The sequence below is a fragment of the Babylonia areolata genome, chromosome 18 (assembly GCF_041734735.1).
Source record: "Babylonia areolata isolate BAREFJ2019XMU chromosome 18, ASM4173473v1, whole genome shotgun sequence".
NCBI classification, from domain to species: domain Eukaryota; kingdom Metazoa; phylum Mollusca; class Gastropoda; order Neogastropoda; family Buccinidae; genus Babylonia; species Babylonia areolata.
The window spans coordinates 13,502,039-13,519,538 of record NC_134893.1 but is presented as its reverse complement, the minus strand read 5'-3'; the positions used below and the strand labels follow the sequence as shown (position 1 = coordinate 13,519,538).

At 41.4% G+C, this 17,500-nt stretch overlaps 1 protein-coding gene across 2 annotated transcripts in view; it reads left to right on the top strand.

Moving 5' to 3' along the window:
* LOC143292479 (cerebellar degeneration-related protein 2-like) overlaps positions 1–13,451 on the top strand; it is a 24,364-nt gene extending 10,913 nt beyond the window's left edge. For both annotated transcript variants that reach the window (XM_076602797.1, XM_076602796.1), the window contains exons 4-7: positions 137–298; positions 1,388–1,595; positions 2,688–2,942; positions 3,331–13,451. In XM_076602797.1, the coding sequence (XP_076458912.1) occupies positions 137–298; positions 1,388–1,595; positions 2,688–2,942; positions 3,331–3,936 (1,231 nt within the window). In that variant the 3' untranslated portion in view covers positions 3,937–13,451. The remainder of the gene's footprint in view (positions 1–136; positions 299–1,387; positions 1,596–2,687; positions 2,943–3,330) is intronic.
* The last annotated feature ends 4,049 nt before the right edge of the window (positions 13,452–17,500 follow it).

The window sequence follows — 17,500 nt, the reverse complement described above, 5'->3', positions numbered from 1 at the left end:
AGGACATTTTTACACATCAGCTTCAGGGGGCTGTGCCACCTGGTCCCCACTGGGGACCTTCAGTAGTCCCCCAGACTCCTGCCTTTGCTTTTTCCTTCTTTGTCATTGGCTTGAAATCCCTTGCCTGTGTCTTCAGACTGACAGCGGCAGTGGAGCATTTGGAGCACAAGGTGGAGGATCAGCAGAAGAAGCTGGAGGAAGCCAAGAAGGCAGCGGACAAGACGAAAGGGGGCAAAAAGAACCAGGAGAAACGCCGCACTGCCTCACTGGCCTCCCTTGACAGGAACCATGACAGCAAGTGGGTTATGAGTGTGTGTGTGTGTGTGTGCGTGTGCGTGTGTGTGCGTATGTGTGCGTGTGCTTGTGTCTCTGAGTGTGTGTGTATGTGTTTGTGTGTGTGTGTGTGTGTGTGTGTGTGTGTGTGTGTGCATGTGTGTGTGTGTGTGTGCGTGTGTGTGTGCGTGTGTATATGCATGCATCAAAAACAAGCATGCTTGGGAGAAGAAGCTAGAGAGTGTTTTTGAGTCTAAGTGGAGTGTGTGTGTGTGTGTGTGTGTGTGTGTGTGTGTGTGTGTGTGTGTGTTTCTGGGCGTGCATGTGTGTGTGAGTATATGCATATGTGCATCATCAATAGCCTCACAGGAGAAAAGACCAAAGAGAGTGTATGTGTAACACACATTTCATAAAAGGTGTTGAACACTTTGGTGCATTGACCCATGGGTGTTGACACCATACTGTGTTATTCATGCAAAAGTGTTTGTGTGGGGACAGGTATGGTACAGAAATCACTAATATACAGACACATCCCCAGTAGTGGTTGTTATAATCAGCATTGTTGCACAAATAATTCAGAACAGAGACGCTTACTCTGTAAACACTTTGGGGGTGGTTAGAAACAAAATGCGAGTCACAGACACCTGTGTAATTTGGAATAGCACAGAAAAATGTCCGAATAAGTGTAAAGATTTACATTATGAAGTGCCCTAACTTGGCATTGTTATGGTAGGTGTTACTCATATCATTATTTCAAAGGAAATATCATGTGTATAATTATTTCCGAATGAAATCTGTTGTTTGGATAACATTTGGTAAAGAGGTATCGACATGAACTAAAATGCAGAAATATATAAATCTATCATCATAACTATGGACATAGGTTATCTGGCATGGTAACTTCATGAAATGTTGTCATATGCATAACTACTTGTGATACAACCAAAAATTTATGTCTGACATTAAAAAAGAGGTTTTTTCATACACATAACTACTCATCATGATGCATCCAGAAAATTAAGTCCCCTATTTAAAAAAATTAGTTTAAATTTGCAGCTGAACCTTGAAACATAACTCTCTTGCACATTCACACACTTTTGTCATTGTTGCTCAGAGGGGGGTACTACATGGGTGACCTGGCGTGGACCCAGACGACACAGTTCAAGAAGCTGCCCCTCAACCCCTGGGAGGCAGAGCTGCTGAAGCTGCAGGAGGCCCTGCAGCACATCAAGACCCAGTGGACCATCGAGCGCCGTAAGAAGGAGGACCTGGAGGTTGACCTAGACGTTCTGGAGCAGGAGAACAAGAGTCTGGAGACCAAGGTCTGTCTGTACCAGGGGGGGGGGGGGGGGGGTCTTTAGGAGGGGGTCAGAAGTACTGGAGCAGTAGAACAAGAGCCTGGAGACCAAGGTCTGTCTGTACCAGGGGGGTTTTCTTTGGGAGGGGGTCAGAAGTACTGGAGCTGGAGAACAAGACTCTGGAGACCAAGGTCTGTCTGTACCATGAAGTGTGTTCACATGGGGGTGCAGTGGGGAATCAAATGTTGTGAAGCAGGAGAACAAGTGTCTAGAGACTGAGGTCAATCTGTACCAGGGGGAGGGGGTTGTTTTGGGGGAGGGGGTGTTCAGGGGGAGGGGATCAGATGTGGAGCAGGAGAACAGGTCTGGAGAACAAGGTCTGTCTCTACCGGAGGTGTTCATTGAGAGGGGGTCAGAAGTACTGGAGCAGGAGAACAAAAGCCTGGAGACTAATATCTGCCTGTACCAGGGTGGGTGTTCTCTGGGAAGTGGGTCAGATGCATTCAAGCAGGAGAATAAGTCTGTAGACCCATGTCTGCCTGTACCAGGGGGTGTGTTCACATGGGGGGTGTGGGGTGGGGAGTCAGATGTTGTGGACAAGTGTCTTGAGACTGCAGTCAGTCTGTACTGGGGTTGGGGGTTGTTCTTTCAGAGAGGTTTAGTCATTCTGGAGCAGAAGAACAAGAGTCTGGTGACCAGGTCTGTCTGTACAAACAGAGGGTTGAGGGGAGTCCGACATTGGAGCAGGAGAACAAGTCTGCTGACTTGGATTATGGATCTTTAATGTGCGAATTTGGTCTTCTGCAAGCATGCACTCACAAGGGAGGTTCAGGCACTAGCAGGTCAACACAACCACAGACATGGGACATAAGAAAGATCTCCAACCCTTTGCCCACCAGGTACTGTGACAAGGATTCAAATTCAGTACCTGAGATTGAAAGTCTAACCCTTTCACCACTCGACTGTTGCATGAGTTAACAAATTTTGTGTAATATGATACTAAAAAGATGGCTGTTGAAATACAGTCAAGCTAGACAGCCTTGCTAAAAACAACAACAACGTACAAACTGACAAAGACCTTGACACATCCAAACCACACCTGTTTGTCAATTACAGGTGCGGATCCTGGAAGAGCGGCTGTCAGAGGCCATGCTGCTGGAGTACGAACTGGAGCAGGCGCGGCAGCAGAGCCCTGAGGGGGTGTGTCGGCAGTGCCGGGGGGTGCTGGACATGCATGAGGAGCTGCATGCTGGAGAGACCGAGCTGCTCAAGGAAGTGGAGCATGACGCTCCCCTGCTGCTGTCAGAGGCCAAGGCTGTCAAACTGGAGGGTGGCGGCAGCCTGTATGGCAGCTCTGAGTCCATCAACAAGGTGCGCCTCTTTGTGTTGTATAGTATTGTATTGTATTACTTTTTGTCACAACAAGTTTTTCTGTGTGAAATTCCAGCTGCTATTTTCTCAGTGAAGAATTCCATGTGTGTCACTACTAGCACAAATGTGTGTGTGCGCATGTGTGCGTGTTTGTGTGTGTGTGTATGCGTATGTTGTTGTTGTTGTTGTTGTATGCGTATGGATGCATTCGTGTGTGTGCGCGTGTGTGTGTGTGCATGTACATGTGTGTGTGCATGTGTGTGTTGTATGCAGCTACATACCATGTGCAATTATTTTACCTTGAATTCTTCAGTTATGTGTATAACCTTAGCAGAATCATAAATGAAAACAAAATCACAGCCTTCAATGCTTTGTGTCATCTGTGCAGGTGTCAGCTGATGCTCGTGAGATAGAAGAGAGCAAGTCCATCCTGGACGAGCTGGAGACGCAGTACAAGTCGCTGTTCCAGAAGTACGAGTCCCTGATCCAGAACAAGACCAAGCGCCTCAGCCAGACCATGCAGACAGATGACGAGAATGCCGAGGACCGGGCCCTGAGGCGGCGCCTGGCCCACAAAGAGGTGCAGACCCTGCTGCACATGACGCTCAATAGGGACTACTTCCAGGAGAGCTGCCAGCCCCCGCCCTACAAGGCGCTCTTCAAGGACCTGTTCGCCACGCTGCGCAAAACCCGCATCGACGAGAACCCTGAGCAGGACAAGCTGGCCACCACCCCGGGGGAGACCCCTGTCACCTCCCCCTCCATGGAGTTCTCCAGGGTGACCGAAGGGCTGTCGGCACTCAGCAAGGGACTCACCTCCCCCATGGCTTCCTCCACCCCCGCCTTCCCCCCCAAGGCCAACAAAGGAGAGGAAAGCAAGGACAAAACTACCACCACTACCACCACCACTACCACCACCAGCACTGGCTCTGGCAGCAGTAAGGGATGTGTTGTCTCCGCCAAGCTGATGAAGGAAGAGGTGTATGAAAGCTGAAGGGGCCCTCTGAGGTTTTTCTTTCCTCCCCCCCTGCGATGTTTCTTTCCCTCGCCTCAAAGAATGTGTGGTGTTTGTTGGGTTGAATATGGATGTGAGGGTGTAGGGAGTGGACATTTGGTGGAGCTGTGACAGATGTGTAGTGTGGTGTGTTGTGAGAGTTTTTACTGGTCATTGAAGACAATTGCTGAAGGGGACTGAGTTGTCACTGTGTGCAAAGAATATACCATGGCATAGACCTTCAGCGCCAAGCGCATGGAAGCCACCAAAAGTAAAAAGGATTGCATTGGTTGGATGGAGGCCATTCCCTGCTCTGCTTTGTGAACATAGTGGACATCACAGCATTTGTTACAGTCTTTTTCTCCATTTTTTTTTGTTTTGTTTTGTTTTTAACTGAAAAATGTTATGAAGAAGAAGTCTATGTGTGTGTAGTGTTTGAGTGTGTGTATGTATTGTGTGTGTGTGTGTGTGTGTGTGTGTGTTTGTGTGTGTGTGTGTGTGTGTGTGAACATGCAAATTATGCTGTACTCCAAAAATTGTTAAAAGCTATTGGCCATTTTTAACTCAATCCAAATTCAGGAGGTGGAGGAAAAACTATTCCATTTCTACTTATTTCTTGAAGACACCTGTGGACTGACTTCAGTTGTACTGTAAAAGATTTCTCTTTGTCTTCACTTCCATATGGAGCTTCCTGTGCATCCAAGATCATGGCAAACAAACTACTGTAAAATGTCAAAGGATGGACAAGTCAGTAAGCTGTTGCTGATTCAGCCTTAGCATTTGATAATCAGAAACTATTGCATGGAAGTGAGGGAAGATGAAAGGGAATGGATGAAAGTCCTTTATATGATCCATTGGAATTGTCTGTCAGAATATTGCGGAAAACTATTTTGTGTGCATTTGTGAACTGGTTTCCAAGAATTGTAATCTTAGTTTTGCAAAAATGATTTTCAGAATGTGACTAATTCTTGATAAAACTAACTTAGCGTGATAATAAACATGTGAAAAACCTCCTGCTTAATGTATATCCTTGAACAAAAGTCAAGGTCATTGAATTTAGTATTCTGTGTTTGTTTAATCCTTAAAAAAAGGGGGAAAAAAACAAACATTTACCTAGCTTTACCATCTGATAAAAGTTTTTGAGAAAAAAGAAATGATTTCCTAGAAATGAATGTAAAGGAGATGGGAAGAACAGTATTTATTTCATATGCTTTGGAGGAAGTACAGATCTCATACATATTTTTTGTAAGTTTTGCTTTTTTAAGTTAGAGAGTTAAAAAAAGATCAAAAGGATCTTTACATGACAGAAATACTTGCTCATGTTTTAAGCTATGAAAGAGTTAATTGTGCGGAAGTCCAGTTAAGTTCACTGAGTGATGCATAGTGTACAATAAAAAATATCAAAAAAAAATCTGGAGTTTTGTTAAAGGTTAAACTGCTGTTTACTAATGGAGTGATCTATATCATACTGTAGAAAAATATATTTATATTCACTTTCATGTTGCAGTAAGCCAGTGGAAATGATGGTTAAGCTAATTTACTGGAAAGCATTCTTGCCACAGTCAGTGAAAAAAAAAAAAAAATTGAGCTCCAGTTTAGATGCAGCTATTGGCATTTTCAGTGTCTTCCTGTCATTGTAAGTCAGACATTTCACATAACCTCTGTGAGTGGACTGGTGGCCTAGTGGTAACGTCCCCGACTAGGAAGCAAGTGTCTGCAGGTTCTTGTCCCATTTATGGACCCCTCCACTAGACCTTGGGTGGTGGTCTGGGTGCTGTCATTCAGTTGATAAACAGAGTTGTCCTGTGCAGAATGTACTTAAAGCACATAGTGAAATCCACGGCATCAAATCTGTTGTGACAAAAAGTAATACTGTACAATACAGCATGATGCGATACAATATGATACAGTGTGGTGCCATACAGTATGATATAGTAAATACTGCACAATACAAAACAACACAAAAGGGTAGGTCTTCCCTCCACCTCTCTGTCCAGAGGTGAACAGGCTGGACAAAGCATGTTCTTGCCAAAGGATGTACTTCTTGATGCAACATTTTAAATACCATGGATTGGTAAGTTTGGCTGCAGATTTTGTCATTGTTCATGGTGTTTATTTTTGAAGAATTTGTTACAACATGCATGCTTTGTTTGCTCTTTTTTTCCTTTGGTTTTTGTACTTAACATCTTTTGTACTTACTTCTTGTGTTTCCATTTTGTTTGCACAATATTTGTGATAAAGTTAATTGAAAATGTGATGAAAATGTTTTGGTCACACACACACACAACACAACACACACACACACACACACACACACACACACACACACACACACACACACACTGGTCATTTATGGTTCATTGCAGAGAATTGAAATAAAATTCATCTCAAATATTACTTACTTATTTTGTGATATTTACTTTAGATTCCCACACAAACCCGTTTCGTTTACTTTGTTTGATATTGATTTAGGGCTTCCAGACTAGTTGAAATCATTCAAAGCCGGATGGTTTTTTTGTTCTGGATTTTGTTTTGTTTGGGTTTTTTTGTTTGTTTTGTTTTTTTTCAGTTTTTTTTGTTATGTTGCTGACATTACCATGTTATTTTCAGGAAATAAAGTTCAGCAATATGATACTGAGCATGTCTCTTGCAGCACAGGAAAACATTGATCTTTCTGAACAGTTAGAATTGTGAATTTTTTCCAGTCCTGTTCATGACAGCGTAAACCCGGACAATAGTTTACCAAACTGGATAGGCTGGAAAACACACACAGAGATATAATATATAGATAGATAGATAGGTGTGTGTGTGAGTGTGTGTGTGTGTGTGTGTGTGTGTGTGTGTGTGTGTTGAATGAATGATGATTCATCTGTAGACCATAACTGATAAACTGATACATGGTTGTATAATTAAAGTAGTACACAGTGTCAGTAGTAGTGAACAGCATGGCAAGCAAGACAAGGTATACCATGGCTGTAAAGCATGGTCAAGGGCAAGGATGGAATGATGGTGGTACATGGTGTGTAGGTCCATTGTGAAGGGAAAACAAGAATGGATTGTTGAATCTCTTCTATGAAACGATTCTTGGGTTTCTCCCTTTAGCATGTAAATGGTGAGAATGATGTCACTGAAGATGAAGCTGAGAACAAGAGCTGCAATGACATTGATGGTAATGATTTCATGATATAACTATAATGATGATGATGATATAACATGAAGTATTATACTGATGATGTTCAAATACTGCTATAATGATAGTAGTGAGACTGATGTCAAGGTTGACAGGGTGAGAGTGATGGTGTTAATGATGACACAAAGGGTTTATTTCACAGGGTGAGAGGATGGGTTAATGCAGTGCTAATTAAAGATGTATAGTTTGGATTCTGCTTGCATGCAGTGTGCTTGCCCTATAGTGTGGTTTTTCATTCTCTTCAGTGTGTTTTGGAAGTTATCTAACTTCACTTCCCCAGTATATTCCATATATTGTGTGTATAATACTGTCACAAGTTTTGGAATGGAGAAATTGTAACTGATTTCCATCTTCCATTGCCCCTTCTTATCGCCATAACCAAACTGTAATTTCCATTCATCGTTTTCAAGGTAGATGTTTTGGTAAAGTGACATTTCTTGCTATGTTTATCTGGACAATACTCCAGTGTTGATGATTTTTTTTTGTCTCAGATTGATGTTCAGTTTGAGATGCTGAAAGACTACAGAGGTTGTGTGGTGCAGCAGGACATGATTATTTTAACTGCTTGCAGACAAGAGTTGGATCGCAGTTTTATGTTATAAGTATTGCTCGCAACAGTCAACACTTTGGCAAGATTCAGGATTCATATACTGGCTGATAACATTGTGTTTGACTGCTTTTGATCTGATACTGTCAGTGCACCACATGTGTATCTGGGAAGTACTGAAATTGTCGGTGAACTGAATTGAACTTACATTCACACTGCCTGGGGGAACGGGAAGAACAGCGCTGGAAGACAGCCTGTCTAACAACAGTGGTAAAATATGTTTATTTCTTCAAACTTGTGAGAAAAAACAAGATCATCGTGTAAAAATTGATTTCAATAGGAAAAGAGAATCTTTTCTATCCACCAAACAAATAATTGACAGAAATTAGAGATTCCTTCATCTGCAGTGAGGGGGTAAATTATTCTGTAATTTGATCAGTTTTCCATAGAACAGTAATGGCTTGCTCAGACATTGTCAGTTGTATCATATTTCATTGTATTTCATGGTCCCCTTACAAAGTTCACTTAACTATAGACTGTGGGTGGAGTAGGAAGAGGTATACAAGTGCATTTACTATGAATTCAGAGAACCAGAATGTATACTTGATCATCCTTGTGGTTTTTGTGTCTGTGGTTGTTCAAAGCAAAAGTACTTTCAGCCGTGTTTTCTGCATTTAAATTTAAGTTGTTTGGGGAGTCATCCACATGATGACATACAACCATGCCAAAGATAAGAAGGAATGTCTGGAACATTGTTGTCAGAGCCTTGAGTATGCTTTTACTTGTGTAGGTCTGGTTCATTGAAGCGAAAGGTTTGGTTGAGACTTCAAGGGCATGGTCAGAATATCCATTGTGGTGGATGAAAGCATGAGAAGCATGATTTGCTGCCTGTGAGGCTCTGTAATCTTCCTGCTTTTGGCCCATTCCATATGTAACTGTGGCCCTGTGCATACTATCTTTATTCTCTGTGGTGTCAGACCCTCAAAAGATCATCTCCTATTTACCGGTATTCAGTGCAGATTTTTCTGTCTTCAGTATGTCTGTTGATCTATGTTTTTGGTGGTGTTTATACAGTTCTTTATTTTAACACATCCTCTTTCTCACACTTTGTGTATGTCTGCTTGTGTATATTTCATGTGTGTCTGTCTCTCTTGGTGTGTCAGCCAGATGAGATGAGGAAACACAAAAACAGCAGTACCGTGGTATGTTGTCTTGATGCTGGGGTGGAGTTTGATGTGCTGTCTCATTTGTGGCCCAGTGGACAGTGGTACCTCTTGAACACCACAGGTCACAGCAATATCCAGCATGCTTCACTTGAAAACATATTGAAACATTTATCACAATTGTAACACTTTTATACCCTGATGATTTTGATGTTTCACACGTTGCAACATACATCATGCGACACTTGTACTGTTATTGAAACGTGTATGTCACAAGTTACAGTAACCAACAGGGTGGTCTTTGTCCTGACAGCTGTTATACTTGTATGCCTATGATAACTTGTTACTCCACAGGTTACAATGTACAGTGTGTATACTGTCTCATAGTGGTAACACTTATACACCTGTAGTAACTTAAACACCACAGGACACAGCAAGTTACCCAATAGCTCATCATCCTTCAGACAGGAGTAACAATTTGTACCTGACTTGTGTATCACAGGTACCAGCAGTATATAGGGTGTTTATTGCCCTGTGGATAGAGTTGACATTTAATCTATGGTAACCTGTACTTCACAAGTTACAGCCATGTGCAGGGTGCTCATCATCCTGTGGACAGCCACAGCACTAAACCATACACCACAGTAGAGCGGTGGCCTAGTGGTAATGCACGCAACTAGGAAGCAAGTGTCCACGGGTTCAAGTCCCATGTATGGACTGAAATTTTTTACCACCTCCCCCCTACTTCTCCACTAGATCTTGAGTGGAGGTCTGGGTGCTAGTCATTCGGATGAGATGGTAAAACTAGGTCCCATGTGCAACATGTATGTAAAAGAACCTACAGCAACAAAAGGGTAGTTCCTTGCAAAAATTCTGTTAAAGAATCCACTTTGATAGGAAAACAAAGACACTTGGAGACAGAAAAAATGAAAGAAAAAATATGGCTGGCACTGCGCTACAGAGAGTTTCACACATTACAAAATGTAATGCAATACTAGTCATGGCAGTGACAAGCCTGCGATCCACACTTAAGCTTTCTGTTGACTCTGTAAAATCACAGGTCCAGAATGAGAAACTGGACTTCCAGTGGCGTGTGTAGATGGGCAGAGAGTGCTCTTGTAAGGGAGAGCAGAGAGGGTGTCACTGGCTTTAAAGACAACAGATGGTAGTTTTACAATGACTGTTGGTGCAGGACTGATAGAATGAGGGTGTTTGCAAGGTACTGCTTCAAACTGCACAACCCCCTTCCTGTCAGCTCTGTGTGTGTGTGTGTGTGTGTGTGTGTGTTTGGAGTGTACAAATGATCTGTCTGTCTGGTGCAATATCTGTGATTGGTTTTGTTTTTCTGTAACTATTTGGATTTGTCAGTTTCCTATTGACATGCATGTTCTTTTGTTGTTGTTTTTTTTCCATTTTTTATGTATACTACAGTTTGACTTGTTATTAGGCATTTTTTGTCAGTTTTTTACTTTTGGTTCTTTTAGACTTAATGAATTATTGTCCATAGCTTTGTGATATTTGTCAAAATTTAATTTTTTTTAAAACAAAATCATATTATTTATATTAAAATGAATCTGCCTCACAGCCCATGATAAGGTGCTTGGTGTATAGCAAGATGATAGCACAAGAAGACAGCTACAAAACACAGCTGGAAACCACAAGAGACTGTTCATACCATTGGTGTGTCCATTCCTATGATACGTCAGGTAGGATTTCTGTGCTCTGTGATCAGTTACTGAAGTTCTAGTATTGATTGTCAACATAGTGCTTCTCCCTCGTTTTGATTTTACATAGCTTCAATTAATTGATTAAACATACCATCAGTTTCAGTTTGTTGATTTGATAGAGCATCATATGAGATGAATCCATGTTCATTACCTGTCCTGTTGGGTCCACACACTGGGGGTGAAAAGAGCAAGTGAAAGGAGCTTGCAGAAGTTGTGAGCCAATGCATAAGGACTGTGCGCCCAGAGGAAGACTGAAGATGTGGCTGCACAATGCCCATACCTCATACTTCTAAGCAGTATGATCCAACTTGCTCATCACAAAATATTTCTCTGTGAGAAATTTGGCCTGTTCTCCCCCTGGTGGGGAGCTCACACCATAGTCCTGACACTGTGCTTTTCTGTGTGGTTTGCTTTGGCTCGCGTGTACTTTATACACTTGTTTTCCTGCTTAGATGGATTTTTATAAGAGGTTTTGACAGGAATGGCTCTCCTTTGTTGCTGCGTATCTCGGATGGGGCTCACCATGCTTTACAATAAAATAAACAAATTTAAGACTAAGTGACATAAAATATGTACAAAGTACAAAGTCTCCCATGACATTGACTGAAATATACAAATGTAAGACTAAGTAACATAAAGAAATGGTTTTTTTATTGAAAGACTAGCACCAGACCACCAGTAGGAAGTTGGGGGCAGGGGTGGGGGGTGGAATCTGGTTCACAGATAACATGACATGCCAACTTTGGATATTCTCTGGGATTGTTATGCCAAGGCTGGTGTGGTGAGCTGTCTTTAGGGTCAAATCTGCACTGCCCTTGCATGTGATCCACATCCTCATGATGGTAAGGACACTGAGCAGTGTGTCCCACAGCTGTGGAGCAAAACAAGGAGCAAAGAAACCTGAGAAAATCTGGATCCAATTTATGGGAAGAAAATGTAGACAGGTTGAAAGGGTCACACCTCAAACATTTTGCACCATCCCTCTCCATGTGTTCTTTGTTCCCCCACAAGAGTGATCTCTGCATTTGTGCCGATGATAAAAGTTGGAGACTGTTCAGTTCATGTCACCACCACAGGGTATCACTAAACTGACTGTCCCCAAGGATCGTTACAGCTTCCAGTGGTGATCTGTTTTCCTCCCTTGTGATCTGTTTTCTTGTATTGATGATCTGTTCTTATTGGCTGTTGATCTTTGTGTTTCTGTTATGATCCTGATAATTTGTATGTGATTAGTGATAATCATGTAACCTGATGTTATTAATGACAATGATGATGATGATGGTGGTAGTTTTCAGATCATCCATACTAAAAACAGCAGGCTAAGCAGTTTACTGTTACCAGTATATGTTTTAGTCTCACTAGGATTGATGTAGCATTCATCTCTTTCTGTTTGCGTCTTGTGAACAAGGGAGTGACTTTCCAGCCATGTGTTTTGTTATGTCTGTACAAATCAAAAACATGTCATACGGAGATGACTGACCAGTTCAAGACACTTTATTCATGAAGGATCTTACAGCCTTACTTTATTGAACACAGTATTTGGTGGGTTAGCTGATAAGTTGGCTGGTCAGTTGATTGATTGATTGATGGCATTGTATTATCTTTTCTTGGGGAAGGGCATGAACAAGATGGTGATTGAGTGATCTGACTTGTACTGCTGTTGACCAGTGTCCACTGGTCTGAGAGAGTGGATCCATTGATCATGTCATGATTTCTTTGTTTTTTGGACATAGAAAGTGGAAACCATGAATGTGATATGTGATGAGACAGCCGTGTTCCTCTCTCACCAGCAACAGACTGTGGCTTGGTCATTTGTGATTGTTTAAGCACAGCAGTTCAGAGCGGTCATTTTGTGATTTGAACAAATCAATCAACTGATCATTTGTTGGACATAATCCAGTTAACTCACAAAACACTATGAAGCAGTGAACATGTTAAGAAGCACATGATTTTCTTTGTAGGCAGACATGATGTTGAAGGTCCATGTGATCTCACAGACAAACAATGTTTGAACATGCAAAGAAACATCTTTCCTTTCTCTGTAGGCCACTTGTCATCTTAAGGATGGGCTTTATTGGAAAGCCTTTGAACAGGATGGATTACATTGTGCAAAAAGTCCATAATCTGTGTGTGTGTGTGTGTGTGTGTGTGTGTGTGTGTGTATGTGTTTGTGTGTGTGTGTCCATGTGTGTGTGTGTGTGTGCATACATGTGTATGTGCATGTGTGTACTATGTACACATGCATATGCATATGTATCGGTGTCTGTGTAAAGGAGAGAGAGTGTGATCAAGACAGGATCATCTGTTCCATCTGTATTTCATGTATCAGCTGGTCTGTCTTTCAGTGGAATGAGAATGAAAATACAGCTGTCAATAACTATGGATGTCAGTCAGGCATGCCCATTCATTTACAATCAGCAGCCTGTGTCTGGTTTGCAGAATATGGCTGTGGCAACTTCCGTCACTTCTGTTGTGTGGTTCAGTTGGTACATAGAAGTTACTAGCCTGATGGACTGAACTATGTCTAGACAAAATCATTGTTGCTGTGTTTTCTTTTGGAGGACTTAAAGATGTAAAGACCATTTCTTGTATTTGATATATATATACATACATACACACATACATGTTTTTGTATTATGGTATGCACTCCCTTGGTTTCCAGCCTCATCGTTTTTTATTTCTTTTTGTAACAGTTCGAACTTATTTTTGGAATATAGGCGTACTGGTTGATCTGGACTGTGACTGCTCCAGTATGGTATTTTACATTTATATGCATTTATTTTTGTTTGTTTGTTTTGATGATGAAGTGTGTTTTTATGTTGATAACACATATACCATGTGATTGTCTGGACCCGTTGAGCATTTACAAAATATATGTTAACTGACGATCTGTTTTCTTTTCCCTGTGCATGTGCACTTCTACACTCATCAACATACGCACACACACGCCCAAGCATGCTCTCTCTCTCTCTCTCTCTCTCTCTCTATCTCTCTCACACACACACACACACACACACACAGCATACATACAGTCTCTCTCTCTCTCTCTCTCTCTCTCTCTCTGTCTCTCTCACACACACACACACACACACACACACTCATAAACACACACACACACACACACACACACACACACACACACACACACATGAACACACACACACACACACACACACACGTGCACACGTGGAAGGAGGGAGTGAGAGAAAATTTTTCTTTCTGATGCGCCTATGACGATCACAAATAACATACAATAACTATTCTGATTGAATACTTTATTCTGACTTGGGTAAAACCACTCCAATATTTTTTGCCAAAAAAAAAGAAATATGTTGATCACAGACCGTAAATACTTTTATTTACATCAGCTTTATAAAACGATGGTGGAAATCAATCAGTCTAAGATAGGAAAAGTCAAAAATTAAATGAATAAAAAGATAAACAAGTCCATCAACATAAAACTAAATACGACAAAAAACAAAACAAAACAAAACAAACAAACAAACAAAAAAAACCAACAACAACGACAACAAAAATCAACGACAAAAACAAAACAAAAAAAATATATCTACTTTGGCCTGTGGGGCAGTTGTGGAATCATCAATGTTAGTCGAAGACAGATGGAAAAATAAAACGAGAAAAAATATCTATTTTAAACACTTTTTTTTTTTTAACACAGAGCAGCGACTTGGATGAACGAATGAATGAATAGGAAAGAGCCACCACGAATCTCTGCGCAAGGACCATAAATTTACAAAAGGAAAGATAGAAATTGTATTATTAAGGCAATGTGCACAAAAATAGCATTTCCCAGAGACACTGTAGTATACAGACCTCAGGTAACACCCTATACTAGCCCAACAGGGTTTCATCTGCTCAGCGCTGCTGGAAGGTCTGAGGTGATGACCCGACGTCAGAAGCAATTTTCTTTCCCGTTCCTAACAGTCAGGGGAAACCATGACGACTATATTGTTCACCACATGCGGAACAACCTGACCTTCACCTTGACCAAAGAGGGGGGGGGGGTTTAAAAAACTTTCCAAATTTGTCCCTTTATAAAGGTTTCTCCCATTTTATTGACTCACTTGTGTAAACAAAGTGAGTCTATGTTTTAACCCGGTGTTCGGTTGTCCGTGTGTGTGTGTGTGTGTGTGTGTGTGTGTCCGTTTGTCTGTGTGTCTGTGTGTCCGTGGTAAACTTTAACATTGACATTTTCACTGCATATACTTTGTCAGTTGACACCAAATTAGGCATAAAAATAGGAAAAATTCAGTTCTTTCCAGTCATCTTGTTTAAAACAATATTGCACCTCTGGGATGGGCACAAAAAAAATAAAAAAGAAGCCTAATTATATGCAAACTGCATTTACTGTTATATTTATATTTTTTGTATTCTCTAAACTTGGCACTTTGACCTCTTATTCTGACACAACAACAAGAGGAGTCATTATTATCATTTTTTGTTCAAACAGGAACTTCTTTTGCTAAGCATGAAATTTTTATTTATTTTGCAAACGTTTTGGTGCAGATAGTAAAAAAGGGAAATTACTCTGTAATTAATGCTAGGGGACTTAATTTATCACAAGTGAGTCTTGAAGGCCTTGCCTCTCTTGTTAGTATTAATTTGGGTGTGTTAGAAGGTCATAGATCTGTCAATTATTTGTATACTCAGCACTTTGAGAGCAATTTCATTATTCAGCAAACCTACCCATGATGAGCAGAAGGTGTCTTAGAGAGAGGAGACAAAAGGAAATCAGACAAAAATGGTAACTGATGTTTCTAACTTTCCTTAGTTCGAAAATGACAAGTTTGTTTTGCAAAACAAGAAAACGACAAGATATTCATCTCTTCTAACAAAAACATTCACACCAAGTCCCCTATAATTGGAAGTGTGTGTGTGTTTGGGGGGCGGGGGTTGGGTGGACACATTACGATAAAGTAAAAAAAAAAAAAAGAAAGAAAGGGAGAAAGAGAGGGGCGGGGTTAAAAGCATTTTTTTTTTTTTTTTAATCACAACATGACATGTTATTCGTCTCCTGTTGCACAAACATTGACGTCAAATCACATAATTGGAAGGATGGGCGGAAAGAGATAAAGAAATGGAGAAAGAAAAGGTCACAGAGAGGGGGAATGGAGGGATGTTGGGGGAGGGGGGGTTGAACATATGAAAAACATTGTATCATATAAAGAAAAGTGATTATCAACCGAAAACAAGACATTGCAAACCTCACTCATGGCAGGGCATATACATTTTTCCTTTTACAAAAAAATGACCACTATGCATCAATGCCAGTGTGATGACAAAGTACATTATGTCCCTACAAAACACTAACAGAACGCTGATACATACATATATGTACACACACACACACACACACACACACACACACACACACACACATATATGTATATATATATAAATATACGTGTGTGTGTATGTGTGTGCATGTGTGTGTGAGAGAGAGAGAGAGAGAGACGGGGTGAGGGGGGGATCTGCAGGAGATGATGTAACAGACACACAGAAAAGTAAAATAATTGCATTAATAAACAATAAAACGATAAAAATGAAATGAAGAATGAAGACAGGGGTATGACGATCAGTTCAGCAATTTAGTAACACGTGCTGTGGGTCATTTTCATGACATCTCAGATTCAGTCCATCAACCTCCCCACATGCTGGCCAGCAGCTCGAAGACCACGTGATAGAGATGACAGGTCATGTGACCAGGACGACAAATCATGTGACCTGGTGTAAATAGCAACGTGATCAGGGTGGGAGATCACGAAATCGTGTCACAGATACGCCGTGATCAAACATTGTTCAGGTGGACCAGTCGCATGACTAGATCGAGGGTTTACAGAGACCAGAACCCAGTCATGTGATTGAGGACAGATGACGCCGCCACTGAGGGACAAAAGTCGTGTGGTCACGTTGGAGACGAGTCACACAAATACCGTGGATGACAGGACCATGGAGGGGAAAGGGAAAGGCGTGCTGACTGAAAGGACATCAACTCCTAACACCAGGGAAAATACAACATGACCAGGGAAAGCAGGAACGTGTGACGTGACCGGATGTGTGGGTCAGGTGATTACAGGAAGTGACTTTGAGGGAGGAAGAGGAGGAGGAGGGTGGAGGCGGTGGTCAGGCTGAAGAGGACCCAGGCGGACGACCCTTGCTGCACAGTCTGGGCTCCGGCTTCTAGGTAGGTCTTGTTGGACTGCAATGGTCAGGGACATGTGATTGGCATCCCAGTGTATTAAAGATTCAGGCGTTCATACATCGTGGTCACTTAGTGTTACATGACGCGCACACTAATGAAGCAATTTGTTCGTTGAAAGTAAGGCATTTAAGCACTCTGTTCACAACAGATATTGTCAGAAATGGAACACTTTAGTTAAAACATTTTTTCTGTCTTGTGGACAGCGGAAGTCAAAGCTATATGATACAGATCCTATTTGGGCTGCGTTAGTAATCGCAGTTGAGTACACAGTAGACCCCGGGTATGTCCACCAGACTGTGGTGGCCAAAGATACTTTATGGATTCTACCAAAATGCATTTATCAACTATACGTTTTATTTCAACTGAACAGCAACAGTCAAAGATAAACAATAGAACTCATATTGGATTGCAACAATCAACAACATGATAGAAAATATTTGGAATATGGTTAACATTAGGCAGTTATTGTTCTACAACCTGTTTGCAATTATAGGTCGACATAACACACAGTCCATAAGATTGGATAAATCAACAAATCATTATACATTGTGTTGGATTGCAATGGTCAAAAGTATGTAATAAATTTGCTCCTGTCGGATTGCGTCAGTCAACTGCATGTGTGCATCTCCTTAACATTCTAGTGACCTGCAATGGTCAATATAATGTCCTGTCAGATTGCACTGGTCAGCATTGGTCCACGTGTGGTCTGTAAAC